This window comes from Osmerus eperlanus, unplaced genomic scaffold (assembly GCF_963692335.1).
Source record: "Osmerus eperlanus unplaced genomic scaffold, fOsmEpe2.1 SCAFFOLD_97, whole genome shotgun sequence".
NCBI lineage: Eukaryota > Metazoa > Chordata > Actinopteri > Osmeriformes > Osmeridae > Osmerus > Osmerus eperlanus.
Genome location: NW_026911943.1, coordinates 16482 through 37444, shown reverse-complemented (window position 1 = coordinate 37444; position 20963 = coordinate 16482). Strand labels below are relative to the sequence as shown.

The 20963-nt window shown below is 47.1% G+C and overlaps 2 protein-coding genes across 2 annotated transcripts; one reads left to right on the top strand and one right to left on the bottom strand.

Annotated features, from left to right (window-relative positions):
- Positions 1–117: 117 nt before the first annotated feature.
- npb (neuropeptide B) lies at positions 118–1871 on the top strand. The gene is made up of 2 exons (XM_062456096.1): positions 118–804; positions 1327–1871. The coding sequence occupies exons 1-2, from the start codon at positions 541–543 to the stop codon at positions 1453–1455; spliced, it is 393 nt and encodes a 130-aa protein (XP_062312080.1). The 5' UTR covers positions 118–540; the 3' UTR covers positions 1456–1871.
- Positions 1872–2004: 133 nt separating this feature from the next.
- Positions 2005–20902, bottom strand: gnav1 (guanine nucleotide binding protein (G protein) alpha v1). Its single transcript, XM_062456095.1, has 9 exons — positions 19794–20902; positions 19624–19715; positions 15701–15793; positions 14098–14258; positions 12286–12414; positions 5187–5316; positions 4904–4975; positions 3733–3820; positions 2005–3368 (listed from the first exon to the last, which is right to left on the bottom strand). The coding sequence occupies exons 1-9, from the start codon at positions 19921–19923 to the stop codon at positions 3178–3180; spliced, it is 1086 nt and encodes a 361-aa protein (XP_062312079.1). The 5' UTR covers positions 19924–20902; the 3' UTR covers positions 2005–3177.
- Between the last annotated feature and the right edge of the window lie 61 nt (positions 20903–20963).

Below are 20963 nucleotides of genomic sequence, written 5' to 3'. Positions count from 1 at the left end.
AGCCTATGGGTGCGTAAAGTCTGTGTTGCTCACAGCCCGAGTCTAAACCGTTGGTGTTGTGGTCCTTTTCCCATAGTCCCTGGAGATCTCCTGAATGACGTAGTTGCAGCCAGCTAGGTTCTAGTTGAGGTCGTCGTTGGACTAGATTACGTTTTTTTCTACCTTGGGGTTTGGCGTTTTTTCTCTTTTCGAAGATGACATTCGTGTCAAAAGGGACCCCTCTGACGACTTGGTTTCGTACCCCCTCCTTTCCAAACTTGAGTGACAAAGAATCAACCAGGATTGGATTTTTCCTCTGCGTGCGCACGGATGAATCATCCAGCCCCTTATGATCTAGATTGACGAACGTCGAGGGTCACGATCGCGCGGCGCAGCGCACCTATATAAAGCGCGGCAACTTTCTGGAACACCCAAAACACATCGACCAAGAGCGAGAGTTTTCTGCATTGCAACACTAGAAGAAAAGGAATCAAAAACAAGCCAACCAACGCCAAGAGAATCCCTCCACAGCGCAGCGTAAAAGTGCCACAAGATTCCGTGATGGAAAGGTCCGTTAGATTCGCCGTGGTGTGCGTCTGCGTCTCCGTGCTCATCTCGTGCCATCCCATCGAGGCTTGGTACAAGCAGTCGACCGGCCCAAGCTACTACTCGGTCGGGAGAGCCTCGGGATTGCTCTCCGGTATCCGTAGGTCGCCCTACGCCCGGAGGTCCGAGTCTGAGGAGACGGTGATGGACAGCGGGGAGACAACCGGGAACAACGTGGTCAATGAAGGCAGTCGTCAGACTCCCGTGCTCAAAAATATGGTGAGTGTCACAGAGCGTAAATATAAATGTCTGCTGAAACATTAAGTTGAAAGCATGTTTAAAAAAAAATAAGTTCAGAGAAGCTCCTGGAGTTTTACGGACCAAGGTGCAAAGAAACAGTTTATCCTAGTTTTGATGTAGTTTATCATTTAACTGCATCAGAAATATCGTTAAACTACACCATGTTGATGTGGGCATAGTTTAGTATTTAGAATATTTAACAAGATAACAATTTGAGGAGTCTAAACTGAGGAGAAAGCCGAGCGCAAGATGCACGTCTCGTGCGTAAAAGGCAATTCTCTTGTTTAGACTTTTTACCATGCAGACTTAGTGTTACGTAGACATACACTTTCAAATGTTCCAGGTCATATAAAAATAAATGCTACCAAATAAAAAAATAAAAAAGCTTTATTTGAGACGTTTAAACTTGTCTTGGGGCACATTTGAAATTAAATGAACATGATTTTGGACATCCCGTATAACGATGTTTTTTAAACCCCGTTTGTCTTCGTTTCTCTGCAGGCTATCTGTGTGAAAGACATCTCACCCAACTTGAAGAGCTGCGAGCTTCTCCGGGACGGCACAGGCACGTTCCGGTGCAGCGCGGATGTCTTCCTCACCCTTGACTCGCTGGACTGCCTGGCCGCGTGAGCCCTGCAGCGAGCTGCGCCCGCGGGGCTAAAGATCATTCTCCCGCCTAAACAGGAGAGTTCTGCGCCCGCGGGAAGTTAAAGAAACGATGATAATGGACCGTTAATGACATTGAATGTCCTTTCTCTCATTTTCAAAGCGATGTGAAGATCCTTGTTTGTTAAACTGCGTTAAAAAAAAGAAATGGAAACCAACAAAAAATTTAAAGTGCGGTGTGTGAGAGTTGTTTGTATTCATTTCCGTTTTCACTTCTAAATCCATGCCGATGCCGATTCCTCACCTGTAGTTAATAGTCTCCCACGTTGCCAAATGTAGTAAGTGTCTATAAACTGTTGACTGCTATGCAGCATTTAAAGTACTTTTATTTATTTTATCTATTAAAAATGAACAAATACTATTAACTTTGTTAAGTTATTAAGATTGTTCTGTCAAAAAATAAACCATGGAGCAAAAACGGGACAACCTTGAAATGGAGAGGATTTCACATTGCCTTTCCCACTGAGTGGAAAGTTTGTCCTCGGTAGCAAATAATCAACAAATCTCCCAAACCACACAAAACAACTTTTAATATAATTAGTGCATAGATAACACCTTTACCACAAGGCACACAGGATGAACGCCTTCACATTGTAACAATAATGACTGAAATGGCCATACAGGTTAATCATCAGGTACGAAGAGATTAAACACCCACAGTTAAAAACTCTTACAAAAAGATTACAATATACAGCAAATAATTATCCCGTAAAATAGCATTTAAATAACATTATAACAAGGTGGACTATGTTAAAAAATATATATATACAAGGCACTTGATCTGTACAGTTTTTTTTTTTTTTTTTTTACTCTGGCGTTTCCCCTGTTCACGTTGAATCACTTCAGTCGGACTCGACAGTCTACAGCGAGACACAAGAATCGTTCTGAGGAAGTTGAAAGCCCACAAAAGTAGTTCAAGACACTCCTCTCCTGTTGAAAAGGGGCGTGGTATCTGTGTGTGTGTGTTTTGGGCTTAATTATCACTGTGATAGAAGTCAACAAGGAGAGAAAGAGAGCGAGAGAAAGAGGCTAGGAGAAAAAGGGTGATGGGTAAGTGATTATATTAACGCAAGGCAAACAGAACGGGGTGTTTTCTAGATCTAGGTTCCATTAGCTGTGCATGACGCACACACAGACACACACACACACACACTGATAAATGAGAGGAAAATACAGTGCCGTATGCATGGGTGAACCCAGCACCCACCATTAAACTACCAGCAATGGTGAAGCAGTAAATTCTCTCCCCTCTTCTGCTGACCCCCCTCCCACACACACTCTTTTATACACACACACACACGTATCCACCCCACATACACACTCTCTCACACCCTCTCTCTGACACACACACACTCACCCTCCCCACACACACACACCTCCTCACACACACACCTCACTCATTTGTCACTGCAGCCTATGACTACCTGGTTCTTGGTTGTTGACACACCTAGAACCTCCAGCTCCCTGTGGAAAAACGCAAACCAGCTCTTCAAGGAACAGTCAAAGACACAAGAGCTGGTCTTGTTTCCTCTCTCCTAAAGGAAGTCTTATCTTGTTTCCTCTCTCCTAGAGGAAGTCTTGTCTCGTTTCCTCTGTCCTAGAGGAAGTGACTTCATGAAGTCTTAGGCTTTGGTTCTAACCAGGTTCCTATCCAGGGTTCTACCCAGGGTGCTACGCAGGGTTCCATCAGAGCAGAGAGACGGCCTCCAGATTCTCCTTGACAATGGTGTCCATGACGACCTGAAAGACGATCTGGACGTTGGAGGTGTCAGTGGCGGTGGTGAAGTGGTGGTAGACCAGCCTGCAGGGTGAGGCGTTAAGGGACACGAACAGGGAGGAGATGAACCGGGCCGCAGTGTCCACGTCACAATCTGCCCCTGGGGGGAGAGGGGGTCATCTTCATCACTAGCATCATCATCCTCATAAATCATTACCCAAGAAGTGTGACGGGGGATAGGATCATGTGTGTGTGTGTGTGTGTGGTGAGAGGGCTGTGTGTGTGTGTGGTGAGGTGGGCTGTGTGTGTGTGGTGAGGTGGGCTGTGTGTGTGTGTGGTGTGAGAGGGCTGTGTGTGTGTGGTGAGGTGGGCTGTGTGTGTGTGTGTGTGTGAGAGGGCTGTGTGTGTGTGGTGAGGTGGGCTGTGTGTGTGTGTGTGTGTGAGAGGGCTGTGTGTGTGTGGTGAGGTGGGCTGTGTGTGTGTGTGTGTGTGAGAGGGCTGTGTGTGTGGGGGTCAGGCGTTACCTCTGAACTGAGGAAGATAACGTCTGAGGTGTCGTCCAGAGTGCAGGATCTTCTCCTGGAACAGGTCGATCTTGTTCATAAACAAGATCTAGCAACAAACAACACAGAGTGTGAACAAACAGGACCGATCAGAACCCTGATGTGTGGGTGTGTGTGTCAGTGTGTGTGTGTGTTTGTCAGTGTGTGTGGGTGTGTGTGTGTGTGTGTGTGGAGGCGGTGGTGGGAGTTCAGAAGTCAGGTCCACAGACAAACACTGACACACAGACACATCGTAACAGCATAATTAAACTGCTTTGTTTCATGTTCCTGGCTGTAACACACACACACCTGTCCTCACAGATACTCATACCTCCGCACACACACACACACCTGTCCTCACACACACACACACACCTGTCCTCACAGATACTCGTCCGTCTTCACACACACACACACACACACACACACAGGAAGTTAAACCGAGCCAATTAAGCAGCTCGTTACACGCTTTGTTACCGGGGGCGGGGGCTCGACGACCACGCAGGGGCACGAGGTCGCCACGGCGACACACCTAAATTACAGTTCTCTGGGTAATTAGGAGCCATTACAACAATGACTGAGGCACCACGTCTGTCTGTATGTATGTATGTGTGTGTTATGTGTGAGCAAAAAAAAGTCTAATGTCCAAGATTGATAGATGGAGAACAACTGAAAGAGTGAGGGAATGAACCAGAAAGAGGGGGAGGAAGAAAGATATAATGAAAGGCTGAGAAAGGAAGAAACAAGAAAATCCCTTTATCCCGCTCTCTCCATCTCCACCTCCCCAGAGAGTTATGTGCCTGTTATATTCCCAGGTGATGGGGGAGGAAGGACAGGAGAAAGAGAGGGGGAGGAGGGGGAGAAAGTTAAAGAGAGCAGAGAAAGAGGGATGGTGAGGGACAGAGAGAGAGAGAGAGAGAGAGAGAGAGAGAGAGAGAGAGAGAGAGGGGTAGAAAGAGAAACAGAGACAGAGAGAGAGAGAGGGGTAGAAAGAGAAACAGAGACAGAGGGGTAGAAAGAGAAACAGAGACAGAGAGAGAGAGAGAGAGAGAGAGAGAGAGAGAGAGAGAGAGAGAGAGAGAGAGAGAGAGAAAGAGAAACAGAGAAAGAGAGGGCAATACAGTTCATTCATGATAGATTGCTCATGTCTTACCATGGAGGTGTTCCTGAAGAAGATGTTGTTGCAGATGGAGGAAAACAGCTTTAGGCTTTCCTGCAGTCGGTTCTGCCCACAAAAAGTCAAGGTGCTTAATTTAATTAATATGAATGTTTTAAAGCCCCAATGACAAATGTCCGAGTGAAAGAATACACAATATATAAAAGTACGAAATAAGTTTAGGTTAACTCAAACATTAGGTTAAGTAAGAGCAAGTGTTGGAACTCTCTGATTGGTGCGTGAGTTCTCACAGCAAGACGTGATTGGTCGGTTGTCTCACCATGGCAGGGTCCTCCACCAATGTCATGTCGTAACCGCTGAGAGACACGACGAACAGGACCGCCCTCACATCCTCAAAACAGCCAATCCACTTCCTCCTCTCCGTCCTCTGCCCGCCCACATCATACATCCTTTGTGGAGGGAGGTTAGGAAGGAGAGAGAAAGGGAGGGAGGGAGAGAGGGAGACAGAGACAGAGGGAGAGAGACAGACAGAGAGAGAGAGAGAGACAGAGAGAGACAGAAAGAGATAGAGATATTTAATGACGTCATTACGTTAGCACATCCTAAACTATAATCATATGGGTTAGGATTAGAAGGCCAACCAAATCACCAATCAATTACCACCCTGTCTGCAAGAGGGGCTAACAGCTTGTGGCCAATGTGTTTGGAGTGTTTTTAGCCAGACATGCTAACGAATGCTAACACATAGACGCTGGCTATGTTATATGAAAACACTCATGGAGGAAGACATCGATAAAACACCTGGTACTGGTTAGAGATGTGTGTGTGTGTGTGTCAGAATGTGCATTGTTGGTGTGAACGTAACTGGTGTTTGCAGTGTGTGTGAGCGGGTGTGTCAGGTACTGGACAGAGTGTGTGTGAGTGTGTGTGAGATGGGAAGCAGGAGAGAGATACTAGGATTGATTGTGATCCTCTTCAGGGGCAGCATCAGTATGTGAGGTCATGGCCACCAAAATAGAAATCTGCTCAGAGGAGCTGTCAATCAAAACCCCTCGTGTACACACACACACCGTGTACACACACACAAACACACACTCACACCGTGTACACACACACACACAGTTAGGCTAAGGGTCTGTGTAAGAGGGTGGCACCTCTTTTTCAATTTCCCTCAAATGCCACACACACACACACACACACAGGGAGTTGAGAGCTTTTGAAAGGTCACGTCTTCACCGTACCCCCCCCCCCCCCCCCCCCCAAAAGGGGAAGAACGAACACTTGTATCTCCTCACTTCCTTCCTGTGTCATCCTGTGGTCTCTCCTCCGCCACTCCATCCTCCACGGTGATACCAGGGAGGAGAGGGGGAAAGGGGGGAGGGAGAGAGAAAAGAGAGAGAGAAAAACTCAACATGGAAGCTGAGATTCGAGGAGAGTGAACTATTCAGTTCCAGAACGTTCCACCGCACACACACACCTTGTTCTCATCATCATCATGCAGATAAGCCATCTATCGTCTGTCTGTGCACCCTCTCTTTTCTCCGCGGACGTCACAAGGTTATCATTAGGGCTTCACTGATGGTCAAATATAAAACGGGAGAGATCTAGCACTGCCATTCTCACCGCCTGCTCAAATACCCCCTCTTCATCTGCCTCTCTCTCATTTTCCCTCTCAGAAACACACACACACTGCCCCCTTTTTCCACTTAGGCCTCTGAGTTTGGCAGGAAACCCTGAAATGAAGAAAGAAGAAGAAAAACATACACTCTCTCTTTCTCTCTCCTCTCTGTCTCTCTCTCTCTTCTATCTGTCTCTGTCTCTCTCTCTCTATGTAAGAGCGTCTGCTAAATGACTCTCTCTCTCTTCTCTCTGTCTCTCTGTCTGTCTGTCTCTCTCTCTCTCTCTCTCTGTCTCTCTCCCTCTTTCTCTATCTCTCTTCTCTCTGTCTCTCTCTCTCTCTGTCTCTCTCTTTCTCTTTGCCTTCTTATGATCAGTCTCTCTGACAGAAGGAAGAGAGGGGATAGAAGGACAGAAAGAGAGAAACAGATGGAGAGAAAACAAACGAACGACTTGACTTTTGAGACAGAGAGAGAGGGGGAGAGATAAAGACAGAGACAGAGAGAGAGAGAGAGAGAGAGAGAGAGAGAGGAGAGAGAGGAGAGAGAGAGAGAGAGAGAGAGAGAGAGAGAGAGAGAGAGAGAGAGAGAGAGAGAGAGAGAGAGAGAGAGAGAAAAAAGCAGGGAGCGTATCTTATCAACTTCCTCTCTGTGTGAGGGTCGGAGGTCAAGCAGGAAGCGTCTGTATGCTAATGCAGCTGGGCCGTGACGCCTGTGATTGGCTAAAGGCTTGATTGGTGAGTAAATGAAGCGGGGTGATTCGCCGGCTTTACTAACGATGTTAATTAGAACGAGTTTAACGAGACGAGACCTCGGACAACCCCGGGCAGCAGGAGTGTGTGTGTGTGATGAAAGAGTTTGTGTGTGTGTTCTGAGAATGTGTGTACGAGAGTGTGTGTGTGTGTGCCCGCTTGTGGACAGATGAATAATTGGAGCATGTAAATTCTCCTGGTTCTAATACACTAAACAGACCTATTATGATAAGAAGCTATCCATCCATCCTCATCTTTCTCTGTTTCACATGCAGGCACGCACGCAGGCACGCAGGCCTAAAGTAGTACAAAATTGTAGGTGCCTAGAAAGAAAGAAATAAACAAAAGAAAGAATAAAGTAAAGATAAAAAGATAAGGAAGGAGAAATCCAGGTGACAGATGTGGGGAGGCGGGGGCGGGGGGGTTGACCCCCCAGTGTTTGATTCCCTCCCACTTCCTGCTCACCATGAATCATTTACTAGACTTCCCGTCCCGCGTCAACAGCGGTCTCTCAGAGGGGGGAACGAGCAGGGGCATGTTGGTTCCTAGCACCGCCGAGCTTCACTTCTCTGTGACCTGTAGAACGCAACCTGTCCTGTCCATCAATTTACACACACACACCTACAGACACATACACACCTTCAGACACACACACACACACGCGCCTTCAGAAACACACACACACACACTCCTTTCTTCTCACCTTTCAGACTCCTATTTCTGGTTTCCGAAACACACACATCTAAACCTTCACGTCTCTTTTTTCTGCATCCATGTCTGAGTCACGGTGGAGACAGAAACATCCTAACGCTTTCTGACTTCTCTGAACACTCCCAGAGTCTCCTCCTCCATTATTAAACACACGCACAGCTGGCTTCATGTTTTATTCCGAGTGTTTGGAATCGCCGTCGTGACCAAACCTGGGTGTGAAAAGTTTGGCCTCTTAGAATCACATGTACACACACACACATACACAAATATTAATGTTTAAGATTATCCCACGAATCCTTTGTGTGTGATTCTGTGATTCCATCATCAGACAGGAAACGTTAGGAAAAGATAGCAACCGAGGGTCGTCATGTGAATTATGAACGAAGATCAACATCCCAGCTGCTGTAGGAACACGTCTAGAACCAGAGCTGCTGTAGTCTAGAACCTCACAGGTGATTTAGGAACATGTATAGAACATGTAAAGAACATCCAAGATTTCTCAAACAACTCTCCCAGTTCTAAATCCAATCGAGCACACACACAATCAAACACACACAACTGCACAAACAATAGCACACACAAACAATCATGTGCAATCCCACACACACACACACAATCACACACTATCACACACATTCACACACACAATCACACACACGGGGGTAAGATTAATAGAAACATTCGACATCATCCTCAGACTGAAAGTGTAAGTGGATAGACGAGGTCTAGACAATTTAACACTGCATTAGCTAGCATCTGCTCTTTACTGTGTGTGGACAGAGAACCATAAGAGTGTGCGTCTGAAGAAGTGTGTGTGTGTGCGTGTGTGTGTGCTCCATCAAAGTGTCAATCTTCCCTGATCGTCTAGACCAGCAGCAGAGCACTGTCGCTTTCTGCTTTGAATCTAAACACACACACACCCACACCCACTCAAATAAACACACACCCACACCCACTCAAATAAACACACATTCATATACACACACCCACTCAAATAAACACACACACACACACTCAAATAAACACACTTACATTCACACACTCAAGTAAACACACCCACACACACATACTTGGATGAAAGCCACGTTTGTCTAAAGCCTCGACCCTATCACTTCTGCAGTTAAACTTGAATTAATTGCAACAGCTTATCCTAATCTCTCCAACAACCTCAAGGGGCCTCACACACAAACAAACAAACACGCACACACAACCACCTACAAAAACACACACACACAACCACCTACAAAAACACACACACACAACCACCTACAAAAACACACACACACAACCACCTACAAAAACACACACACACAACCACCTACAAAAACACGCACACACAACCACCTACAAAAACACACACACACAACCACCTACAAAAACACACACACAACCACCTACAAAAACACGCACACACAACCACCTACAAAAACACGCACACACAACCACCTACAAAAACACGCACACACAACCACCTACAAAAACACACACACACAACCACCTACAAAAACACGCACACACAACCACCTACAAAAACATGCACACACACAACCACCTACAAAAACACACACACACAACCACCTACAAAAACACACACACAACCACCTACAAAAACACACACACACAACCACCTACAAAAACACGCACACACAACCACCTACAAAAACACACACACACAACCACCTACAAAAACACACACACACAACCACCTACAAAAACACACACACACAACCACCTACAAAAACACGCACACACAACCACCTACAAAAACACGCACACACAACCACCTACAAAAACACACACACACAACCACCTACAAAAACATGCACACACAACCACCTACAAAAACACACACACACAACCACCTACAAAAACACACACACACAACCACCTACAAAAACACACACACACAACCACCTACAAAAACACGCACACACAACCACCTACAAAAACACGCACACACAACCACCTACAAAAACACACACACACAACCACCTACAAAAACACGCACACACAACCACCTACAAAAACACGCACACACAACCACCTACAAAAACACACACACACAACCACCTACAAAAACACACACACACAACCACCTACAAAAACACACACACACAACCACCTACAAAAACACACACACACAACCACCTACAAAAACACGCACACACAACCACCTACAAAAACACACACACACAACCACCTACAAAAACACACACACACAACCACCTACAAAAACACACACACACAACCACCTACAAAAACACGCACACACAACCACCTACAAAAACACGCACACACAACCACCTACAAAAACACACACACACAACCACCTACAAAAACACGCACACACAACCACCTACAAAAACACACACACACAACCACCTACAAAAACACACACAACCACCTACAAAAACACACACACACAACCACCTACAAAAACACACACACACAACCACCTACAAAAACACACGCACACAACCACCTACAAAAACACACACACACAACCACCTACAAAAACACACACACACAACCACCTACAAAAACACACACACACAACCACCTACAAAAACACGCACACACAACCACCTACAAAAACACGCACACACAACCACCTACAAAAACACACACACACAACCACCTACAAAAACACGCACACACAACCACCTACAAAAACACACACACACAACCACCTACAAAAACACACACACACAACCACCTACAAAAACACACACACACAACCACCTACAAAAACACACACACACAACCACCTACAAAAACACACACACACAACCACTTACAAAAACACACACACACAACCACCTACAAAAACCACACACATTTACAAAAACACACACACGCACGCAAACACATCCTCAAAATGCCGTGTTTAGCAATTAGTGTGTCCGTGTGCACTTCAGCAACGGGGTCGTTCAGGCATCACTCCAGACATCCGAAGGAGGGCCTCCAATCAGGCGCCCTCAACCCGCTATGACATCCTAAACTCCAGTGCCCAATCACTGGGTACACGAACAACACTCACAAACACGCGATACTGAAAAGTGGTGGTCTGTGTGTGTGTGTGTGTGACTCAGAGGTAATGAAAAGTGGTATTTGAGTGTGTGTGTGTTTGTGTGTGCATGTGTGTGTGTGTCACCTATGTATCTCTAGGGAGAATCTCAGTCAGTTATCTGCCATATTGGTTTTCTCGTCAGTGTTTCTATGCTAAGCAGATGATATTGAAGAAGCTGCTGTCGAGAAAGGCTAACCTAGTTGGTTGTTATGATTCATATAAAATGTCACGGGGAACAGGTAGATGACCATGAGTTGGAGAGAATGGAAAAAGAGAGAGAGCGTGTGTGTCTGATATAGGGAGTATGCTTGTGAGGGAGAGAGAGAGAGAGGGAGAGAGAGAGGGAGGGAGAGATTCTCCAGGCAGAGATTACTATGTAATTAGATTTATTTGATGACACTTAATACTGGGTTATCAGAGGGATATAAGAGGCGGACACACACACACAGTATTATCATTCAAGCAGCGGAGAAATATAATCACCCACAATCCTTCACTCTAGCATCATTTCTGATTGGGCACTTGAAAAGATGATCTTGCTGATCCCAGAACAGAAGTCAGAACCGAGTTAACATCAGGGTCCTCTGTGTGGGTGTGTGTGTATACGCCATGGAGGTTTATAGTGTGTGCTTGTGTGTGTGTAGCATGGAAGATTATAGTGTGTGTGTGTGTGTGTGTGTGTGGAGACAGTAGTGACAGGTGGGCGTGATGTCCACCAAGCAAACCTGTCACTGATAACAGAGACCAGTTAAAGTGTGTGTGTCTGTGTGTGTGTATGTGAGTGTGTGTGTGTGTATGTGTGTGTGTCAGTCATCGTTGGCCATCTGCACGTTGATTTGGACACCTGGCGTATTCAAATATTGACTTCCTTACCCCGCTACTTCTCAGAACCAATCAAATCTGACTTCCTGTGACAACCAGCCAATAGACTGTCAGGTATTATACAGAGGATTTGAGTCAGGCTCCAAGAGATAAAAGCTAAAAAAAACTCATATCTGCCTGCCACAACAAGACCTGTCGATGGCTTTTCAAAAAGTGTGACAACGTGGTGAAATGCAGATATCGTTTTAAAGGGAGAATGTGAAGTAAAACAACTAGAAGTTAAGCAACAATGTTGCTTCACTGTGAGCTCTTTGACTAGTTTATCGGAGATAAATACAGCATTGGTCGTAGTTGAAGCATCAGTATTAGTAGAAAGTACTTAGTAATTAGCAGTACTAGTTACCTGAAGGTGAGGTGGTTATAGTAGTAGTATACAGTACTAGTTACCTGAAGGTGAGGTGGTTGACCTTGAACTGAGTCTCGATGACTCCGGTGGTCCGCAGTCGTACCCTCAGCACATCTGTCTCCGTGGGAATGAAGGCAGGGGAGATGATGCGAGCCATGTTGTCAAAGAAACTAGGGATGGAGAGAAGAGGAGCGGTGGAGACTTTGGTTGGATTCCCAGAAATCATCACGTGTTTTGACGACATGTATATTACCTGTGTGTGTGTGTTTCACCTGTGTGTGTGTTTCACCTGTGTGTGTGTTTCACTTGTGTTTGTGTGTGTGTGTGTGTGTCAAGTGACAAGAGACTGATATGCTTCCAGGAGCCCCAGGAGGGCGCTGTGACGAATCAGAACACTGAATATTCATGCAGCAGGATTATAGAAGGAGATTTCCATAATTACATACCGGGCCTAGCTAGATAAGGCAGAACTTCTGAAACTGATACTGTGTGTGTTAAACAATAACCCTGAATTTCAATATTGAGCATGTAACTTGACACAGGCGCGCACACACACACACACCCACACACACACCTCCCGGAGAAGGGCATGTCAGCTGAGCTGAACTGACTGTGGCATTCTAACACAGTCATTCCTGATCAGCTACCTGGGTGCACACACACACACGTACACACTCATGCGCTTTTACTTACACACAAACACATGCACACACACACAGACACACACACACACACACACACACACACACAGACACACACCCCCGCCCTCCACACACACACAGCGGTGGTCGACCAACCAGAGTTGATCATCAACATGGTTCCTGCAGGTTTCTAACCTTCTCTCTGAACTCCTGATAGAGAAGGAGGGTGTGTGAGTGTGTATGTGTGTGTATGTGTGGGTGTGTGTATGTGTGGGTGTGTATGTGTGTGTGTGTGTGTGTGTGTATGTGTGGGTGGGTGTATCTGAGAAAGAGTGTGTGTGTGTGTACATGAATGTGTGGGTACCTGTGGGTGTGTATCTGAGAATATGCTTATGTGATCATCAAATGTAGGTGTGTCTGAAAAAGTATGTATGTGTGTGTGTGTGTCTTAAGACATCAGCATGTCACTCCCAGCGGGCTTCAGTAGGATCCAAGGTGTCTGTCGGAGTAGATAACCCCAGAAGAGAGCTCTCGTCCTGGGGGAGGATGAGAGACGACACCCCCCTGCTGGGGCTCCAGTCCTCACCACGCCACACACACCACACACGCCACACACGCCACACACGCCACACACGCCACACACACCACACACACCACACACACCACACACACACGCCTCCTAACCCCATCTCTACCACTATGTAAACGCACACACTTTCTCTACGGTTACTATGTGTTGAAATTCCTGTCTGCTCCATCTTCAAACTCTATATGATATACTTTTACTTATTTTATATACTTTATGATATATTATACTTTAAACTACATTAATTAATATACTATATGATATCCTATATTATGCTATATACACTATATGAAATAATAAACTGTTATCTACTATATTATAATTTACTATAATATATACTATATATATAATAATATATACTAAACTCAGTCACGCTCCGAATTATAACTCCAACTCTGTTCTTCAACTTCACCCCCCTCTCTCTCCTCCCCCCTCTCTCTCCTCCCCCCTCTCTCTCCTCCCCCCCTCTCTCTCCTCCCCCTCTCTCTCTCCCCCCAATCAAGGCTAATTCTTTGTGACACAAACCACAAGTCAAAACACCAGCTTTGAAACTTAGTTAATTAGAACCCTGCAGCGCACCCCTCACAATAACCTGTGTGTGTGTGAGTGTGTGTGTGTGTACTCACTAGAGAGCAGAGTCGTTGAGCTCGTACTCGTAGCCCCTGGCAGCCGCCGCACGCACGCCGGGGTCAGCCCACAGACAGGAGAGGGCGTGGCCTATGAAGGGGAGGAGCACCTGGTCCTCGTCGAAGCTCCGCCCACAAGACAACACGGAGTGGGCGTGCACCTGGGGGGTGAGAGGGTGAATGCAGGAGGGGATTAATAGGCCAACGACTACTGTATAGAACCATAACCCACCCCCACACACACACACGCGCCACACACACACGCCACACACACACGCCACACACACACACGCCACACACACACGCCACACACACGCGCCACACACACGCCACACACACACGCCACACACACCCCTGTCCCCCACCCACCCAGAGAGCCACAGAGGACAGTGTGGGAGGTGAGCTTAGAGCTCCATCGACTTAGACAATCAAGTTATTTTAAATCAAATTGAACCTGATCATTCATGTTTAATAGCGGGCGCGCATACACACATACACACACACACACACACACACACACACACATACACACGTACTGTAATTACGAGGTGTCTGGGGGAGTAAATGATCTGCTGGAGTGATGAGGCCACTGGGGGAGAGAGAGACACAGAGAGAGAGACACAGAGAGAGACAGAGAGAGAGAGATAGAGAGAGAGAGGGAGGGAGACACAGAGAGAGAGAGAGAGAGAGAGAGAGAGAGAGAGAGAGAGAGAGAGAGAGAGAGAGAGAGAGAGAGAGAGAGAGAGAGAGAGGGAGGGAGGGAGGGAGGGAGACACAGAGAGAGACAGAGAGATAGAGAGAGAGGGAGACACAGAGAGAGACAGAGAGAGGCAGAAAGAGAGAGAAAGAAATGAAGAAGAGATCTTCTGATCTTCTCAGTAAATTGGAAGCGTTACTGGGCTTGTACTGGTGTATGTGTCTGTCTGTGTGTGTGTATTAAAGTATGTTTCTAAGTACAGTTGTGTTTTTGTCAAAGGCTGTGTACTCCTGTGTGTGTGTGTGTGTGTGTGGGGGGGGGTGCCCGTTTGTGTGTCTGTACATGTGCCTAGGTGTGGCCGTGTGTGTGTCTGTGTGTGTGTGTGTGTGTGTCTGTGTGTGTGTCTGTGTGTGTGTCTGTGTGTGTGTCTGTGTGTGTCTGTGTGTGTGTCTGTGTGTGTCTGTGTCTGTGTGTCTGTCTGTGTGTCTGTGTGTGTCTGTGTGGAATGTTGGGGCCTCTGCAAACAGTCTAATAGGTCAGAGCTGAATACACAGCTAGCAAAGCCACAACCAATCAGATGGTAGAATACTGCCATCAGTGTGTACGTGAGTGGTGTGTGTGAATGTGCATGTGTGTGTATATGTGTGTGTGTACGACCACAGCAGCAGGGTGCTGTGTTGATACTGACCTCTAGTGAATGACAGACGCCATGACAGGAGAGAAAGAGAGAGAGACCAATAACCCACCCTCCTCCCCCACACACACCCCCACAGAAACTCCCTCCCCCATGCACACACCCTCCAACACCCATCCCATCCACCACACCACCCCCCCTCACACACACCCCCCCCCCCCTCACACACACACACCACCCCCCTCACACACACCACCCTCCCTCACACACACCTTGTTGTTGCTGGAGGCCAGGTTGATCCTCAGGACTCCCATGCCGTGCAGCACGAACCTCATGGAGGTCAGCAGGTTGTCCAGCACGGCCGGCTGCCCGTGGAGGTCAGAGGTCAGGGTCAAACACAGCGCCAGGGAAATATTTAGAACATACAGTCACATGGTATCCCTGCAGACCCCCAAGAATATGGACATGTGTGTGTGTGTGATGAGGGCCGAACATAAGACACCTCGGAACTCTCAGCTGATTTCTGTTGCTCCGACAACCTTAGCCCTTGTCCTCTTCTCCTCTCCTCCACTTCCCTCCCTCCCACCCACCCACCCACCCTCCCTCCCTCCCATCTCCTTCTCTGGGATCTCAGTCAAACAAGGACAGCCCACACATTCCATCCCCTTTCTATCCATCCAGATCGCTTCCCCCGGCATTTCTCTGACATCCCTCTCAGTCTAGCCTCCCCTCCCTCTCTGCCTCCCCCCGGCTTGTCTTTCTCCAGGTGTGTGATCAGGGCTAATGACACACCAGCCTTCAGCAGCCGTCCCACACACACACACACACACACACACACACACGGTGGAGTTGAGCTGTAGTGATTCTCTGTTGGCTTAATCTCTGCTCTGACACACAGATCAATTTTGGGCATCACTCTAACAACCTCTTTTTTCTCTCTCCATCCATCTCTCTCACTCCCTCTCTCCCTTCATCCATCTCTCTCACTCCCTCTCTCCCTTCATCCATCTCTCTCACTCCCTCTCTCCCTTCATCCATCTCTCTCACTCCCTCCCTCCCTCCACCCACCTCTCTTACTCCCTGTCCATCTCTCCCCCTCTTCATCTCTCTCTCCCTCCATCCATCTCTCTCTCTTTAACCACAAGGCTGGGATTACTACTGCATGACCCTTGACCCTTGCTAGGAAACTGGCCACACACACACACACATCCAGATCCTTCCTCCACCCTTCCAGCTCCTAAACACATTCCTGTTCTTCCTTAGTTTCCTGTGTCATTGGTACGTCTGGAAGCTACCTAACACACATGGGTGTGTGTGTGTGTTTGGCCAGTTTCCAAGAGCTCTACGCTGAAAAGCTTTTTTGTGTTCTCAGACCCTATTGGTGTGGCAACATGTCTTTACCTTCCTGTCTTTTGTGTGTGTGTGTCACGTGTGTGTGTCACGTGTGTGTGAGTGTGTGTGTCCAACAGCTCGACATGTCTTTTACCTCTGGCTTTGTTCAGGGCTGAGAAACAGGAGGAGGGAAAACGGATGGGGGGAGAAGGCAAGAAGAAGGGCCAATGGAATGAGAGAAAGACAGGAGGGGAGGGGGGAGGGAGACGGACAGGTAGAGGGGGAGGAGGAGGGAGGAGGGAGGATTGGCCTTATGTCAAGAAGAAATGTTCACCATTGACTGGGAACTTAAGCCGTATAGTTCAAGAGATTAAAACACACGCACACACACACGTTCCCAGCCTGAAGCTGCAGGTGTGTCTCTGAAAGTAATGTAAACCGTATGTCATCACTCTGAAGGAAGGGAAAGCTGACACCATGATCCCATAGGGGTGTGTGTGTGTGTGTGTAGGAGTGTGTGTCCATCCTCAGGGTGATAGAATGTAGTAATTCCCACACACGTACACACACACACTCCTGAAGCCCTCATTGCTTGGAATGTAGCTTAAGAAGCTAGGAACTGATATTCAATCATTAACCAGTAAGCACACACACACACACACACACAGTGTTCATGAGCTTCTGGGCTGTTCTAGATTCCAGGCAGAAACTTCCAAACAGTCTAGAACAAAGACAATTCCAACGAAACTCGAAGCATCAAGTTCACCCGTCAGCCAGCCCTCTCTCTCTCTCTGTGTGTCTCTGTCTCTCTCTCTCTGTGTGTCTCTCTCTCTCTGTGTGTCTCTGTGTCTCTCTCTCTCTGTGTGTCTCTGTGTCTCTCTCTCTCTGTGTGTCTCTGTCTCTCTCTGTGTGTCTCTGTGTCTCTCTCTCTCTGTGTGTCTCTGTCTCTCTCTGTGTGTCTCTCTCTCTGTGTCTCTCTCTTCCTCCCTCCCTCCTTTCTCTTCTGTCACCACTCACTCCCTCCCTTCCCCCTCCTATTTATCCTTGTCTTCCTCCCTCCCTCCCTCTGCGTAGACATAGCGTGTGGAATGGGGAAGAGACACACAATGTCTCTCTCTCCCACCGTTCTCCCCCCTACGTGATGAACTAACCCTCGACCGCTCGCCCCAGGCTGGTAAAGCCCCCCTCTCTATCTTCAATCTCTCTGTCCATCATGTCCTGGGCTGAAATAACAACATCCTCGACAAAGGTCGAGAGAGATGTGGAAGAGAGAAAAAGAGATGGATTAGGGTGACAACCTCTCTATGTGTGTGTGCGTGTGTGAGAGGGAAAGACTTCATCAGGTTGCAGAGTATACCTTGTTATCAGACAACATAGGTGTGGCATTCTGTCTGTGTGTGTGGCAAACATGTTTGTGTGGGTGTGCCAGTATTTACTATCGGACGTTGGTTCAGGAGGTGTGTGGGTGTGTGTGTGTATTTTTCCACTATAACAGTCAGTTATCTCTCTGGTTTCAAAAAGCCCCAAAAGAGATGTCTGTTGGACCTTCTCATTTTATGACCTGGGGCGGCCCACATGGGAGGAGTTATTATATTTAAATAATAACTTTATATATTATATACATATATTCATATAGACACACACATACGCTGTACACACACACACACTGTATATACAAGTGCGATTTACTAACAATGTTGAGTCTATCTGTGAGAGAGAGAGAGAGAGAGAGAGAGAGAGAGAGAGAGAGAGAGAGAGAGAGAGAGAGAGAGAGAGAGAGAGAGAGAGAGAGAGAGAGAGAGAGAGAGAGAGAGAGAGAGAGAGAGAGAGAGAAAGAGGGGGGGGGCTGTAGAGAAGCCATCTATAATCTGACTTTTATGAGAAAATAGAGGGAAGGAGGGAGGGGAGTGAATGGCCTTATAAGATGGAATGTGTTCCTCCCTTCCCCCCCCCCCCATCTGTGCATGTGTGTGTGTACGTGTGTGTGTGTACGTGTGCGTGTGAGAGAGAGAGAGAGAGAGAGAGAGAGAGAGAGAGAGAGAGAGAGAGAGAGTAGAGGTAATAAGGCGTCAAACAGCTGCCAAAGACAAACTCAGATTCATGTTTTTTTGCAAGCTAAAATAATGACCCTTTACACACACATCATTTCATCACACCAAATTCCTGACATAACGCAAGACTCCCTGAACACCTGTGCTCCTTGACCACACACACAGTGTGTTCAATATGCTCAACAATGAGAGAGAGAGAGAGACAGAGAGAGAGAGAGAGAGAGAGAGAGAGAGAGAGAGAGCAAAGACTAGACATCTGTGTGTTTCTTACTGCATGAGCGCTTGTGTGTTTTACTCACTGTGTGTCTGTGTGGTTGTGTGTGTGTGGTTGTGTGTGTTCATCTATGTACATTCCTCTACTAAACCACAGAGGGTTGGGGGAACCTTGGGACACACACACACATACACACAGTCCTGTCGGCTGCTACAAAGAAAATACTGAAGTCTATGAATTCTATTCTGTCAGCAAAAGTTAAAAAACAGTCAGTTAAAACACACAACTGTACACAGTTTCTCTCTCTCTCTCTCTCACACACACACACACACACGCACACCTTCTGCTAAAGCATTCCTAACACCAACCCCAACATTCCCCCTGACTCCCCCCTCTTCAGTGTGTGTGTGTGTGGTGTGTGTGTGTGTGGAGGGCATGACCTGTCCCACTGTGATGATGAAGCAACTGAGGAGACTGCTGAAATACTACCTGATCAGGGCTCCTGACACTGAGAGAGGAGGGGGGGGGAGAGGCAGAGAGAGAGAGGGAGAGAGGGAGAGGGATAGGGGGATAGGGAGAGAGAGAGAGGGTTGTCCACCTTGAAGCTGGTCAGCTCCTGTCTCGTGAAACCATGACTGTGGATTATCTTCATTTGTTTCACCAAGGTGCTCTTCCCGCTCTCCGCAGCGCCTACGAATAAACACCACATCAACAACTTCTGAACGGTAACGTTCCCCCGGTCCCCCCGCTAAACCGTCCGGCACTCACCCAGCAACAGAACCTTGACAACGCTCATGTCCCGTTTGGCGGACTCGTACAGGTCCCGGTCGATCTTCGCGCTTTGAATCTTTGCCTTCTTTCCCTCCTCCGTGACTTCGGATCCCAAGCACAGTCCCATCTCTCACACATTTCCCCCGCGAGCTTTCCCCCGGAGTAAAAACTTCACAATACGATGGCAACTTAAGGTTTCGGGTCACAGCGAGTCGGTGGCTAAAGTTTACATGATTGTGTTCATCTGTTGCTCGTTTAAAGTGACATATGTCGACAAGTACAGTCAAATATGGTGTAGTCGATAGGGTCCACAATATCCCGAAAACAAAGGATTTAAACGACGTCCATAAAAGCCGTTTTAACCGTTTGTAGTCTATCGATAAGTGCCCCACGCTACGTTCCTTCCGTTATCACCTGAAGCGGTAGCGTGTTCTGTGTTCAAAATAAAAGATAACGTTTACGCACGGCTTGAACATTTTTACTTACATTTAAAACAATCCTAGTTAATGTGAATATTTAAATGGAACTATGTGAAAATGTAAAAGTGCGCCAACGTGCTTTACGTGTCCTGTTTGCAGCTCCGTCGCAAGAGTATTCGCCCGGATAAAACTTCTCAGTCAGGAATTCCCTGATCCTCTGAAAGGTTAACTGACTCCCATCACTCCTCCCTCCGTGCTGTAGAATAGTTTGACTTCCCAAGGAAGTGACGTTCTTTCCCGAGACACAAAGACACCTGAGAAGTTTTGTACTGTTTTCAAGAAGCGGAGACAAACCAAGAAAATAGTCTAGGCATTGTGTCAAGCAACAGTTTGTTTTATGGTTGCGTCATGTAATCCTCTAAAAGCGCGTTGGTCGCGGATTAACAGTCTTTTGTTGTTTGTAATGTGGTGACCGTTTACCGTTGAGGTTTTTTTTCTCATTCGGGAATGCTGTTGCGACAGGACAGCACCGTGCTCTCCCGTGGCCTCATTTCGACAGCTCAGCGAGCCGTGACCGTCACAGTCGCCCGGTCCAACGATCTTCCGCATGAAGTGCTGACCCGAACAGCCGGTTTGCGTTCCGGTAACCAGAACATAGTTGATCTTCAACCCTTGAACAACATCGTTCAGTTTATAGCGCTGTCCAGTTCGGTCTGTTCTCTTTGAATATTATAATCAAGGACACTTA

Bases quoted from the DNA above. Each gene is read 5' to 3' on its own strand.
- npb (XM_062456096.1), top strand. From the start codon at position 541: ATGGAAAGGTCCGTTAGATTCGCCGTGGTGTGCGTCTGCGTCTCCGTG. The intron at 805-1,326 runs GTGAGTGTCACA...GTTTCTCTGCAG, and splicing joins CTCCCGTGCTCAAAAATATG to GCTATCTGTGTGAAAGACAT.
- gnav1 (XM_062456095.1), bottom strand. From the start codon at position 19,923: ATGGGACTGTGCTTGGGATCCGAAGTCACGGAGGAGGGAAAGAAGGCA. The intron at 4,976-5,186 runs GTGAGACAACCG...TTTTGTGGGCAG, and splicing joins TGGTGGAGGACCCTGCCATG to AACCGACTGCAGGAAAGCCT. The intron at 3,821-4,903 runs GTAAGACATGAG...GTTTGTTGCTAG, and splicing joins TCTTCAGGAACACCTCCATG to ATCTTGTTTATGAACAAGAT.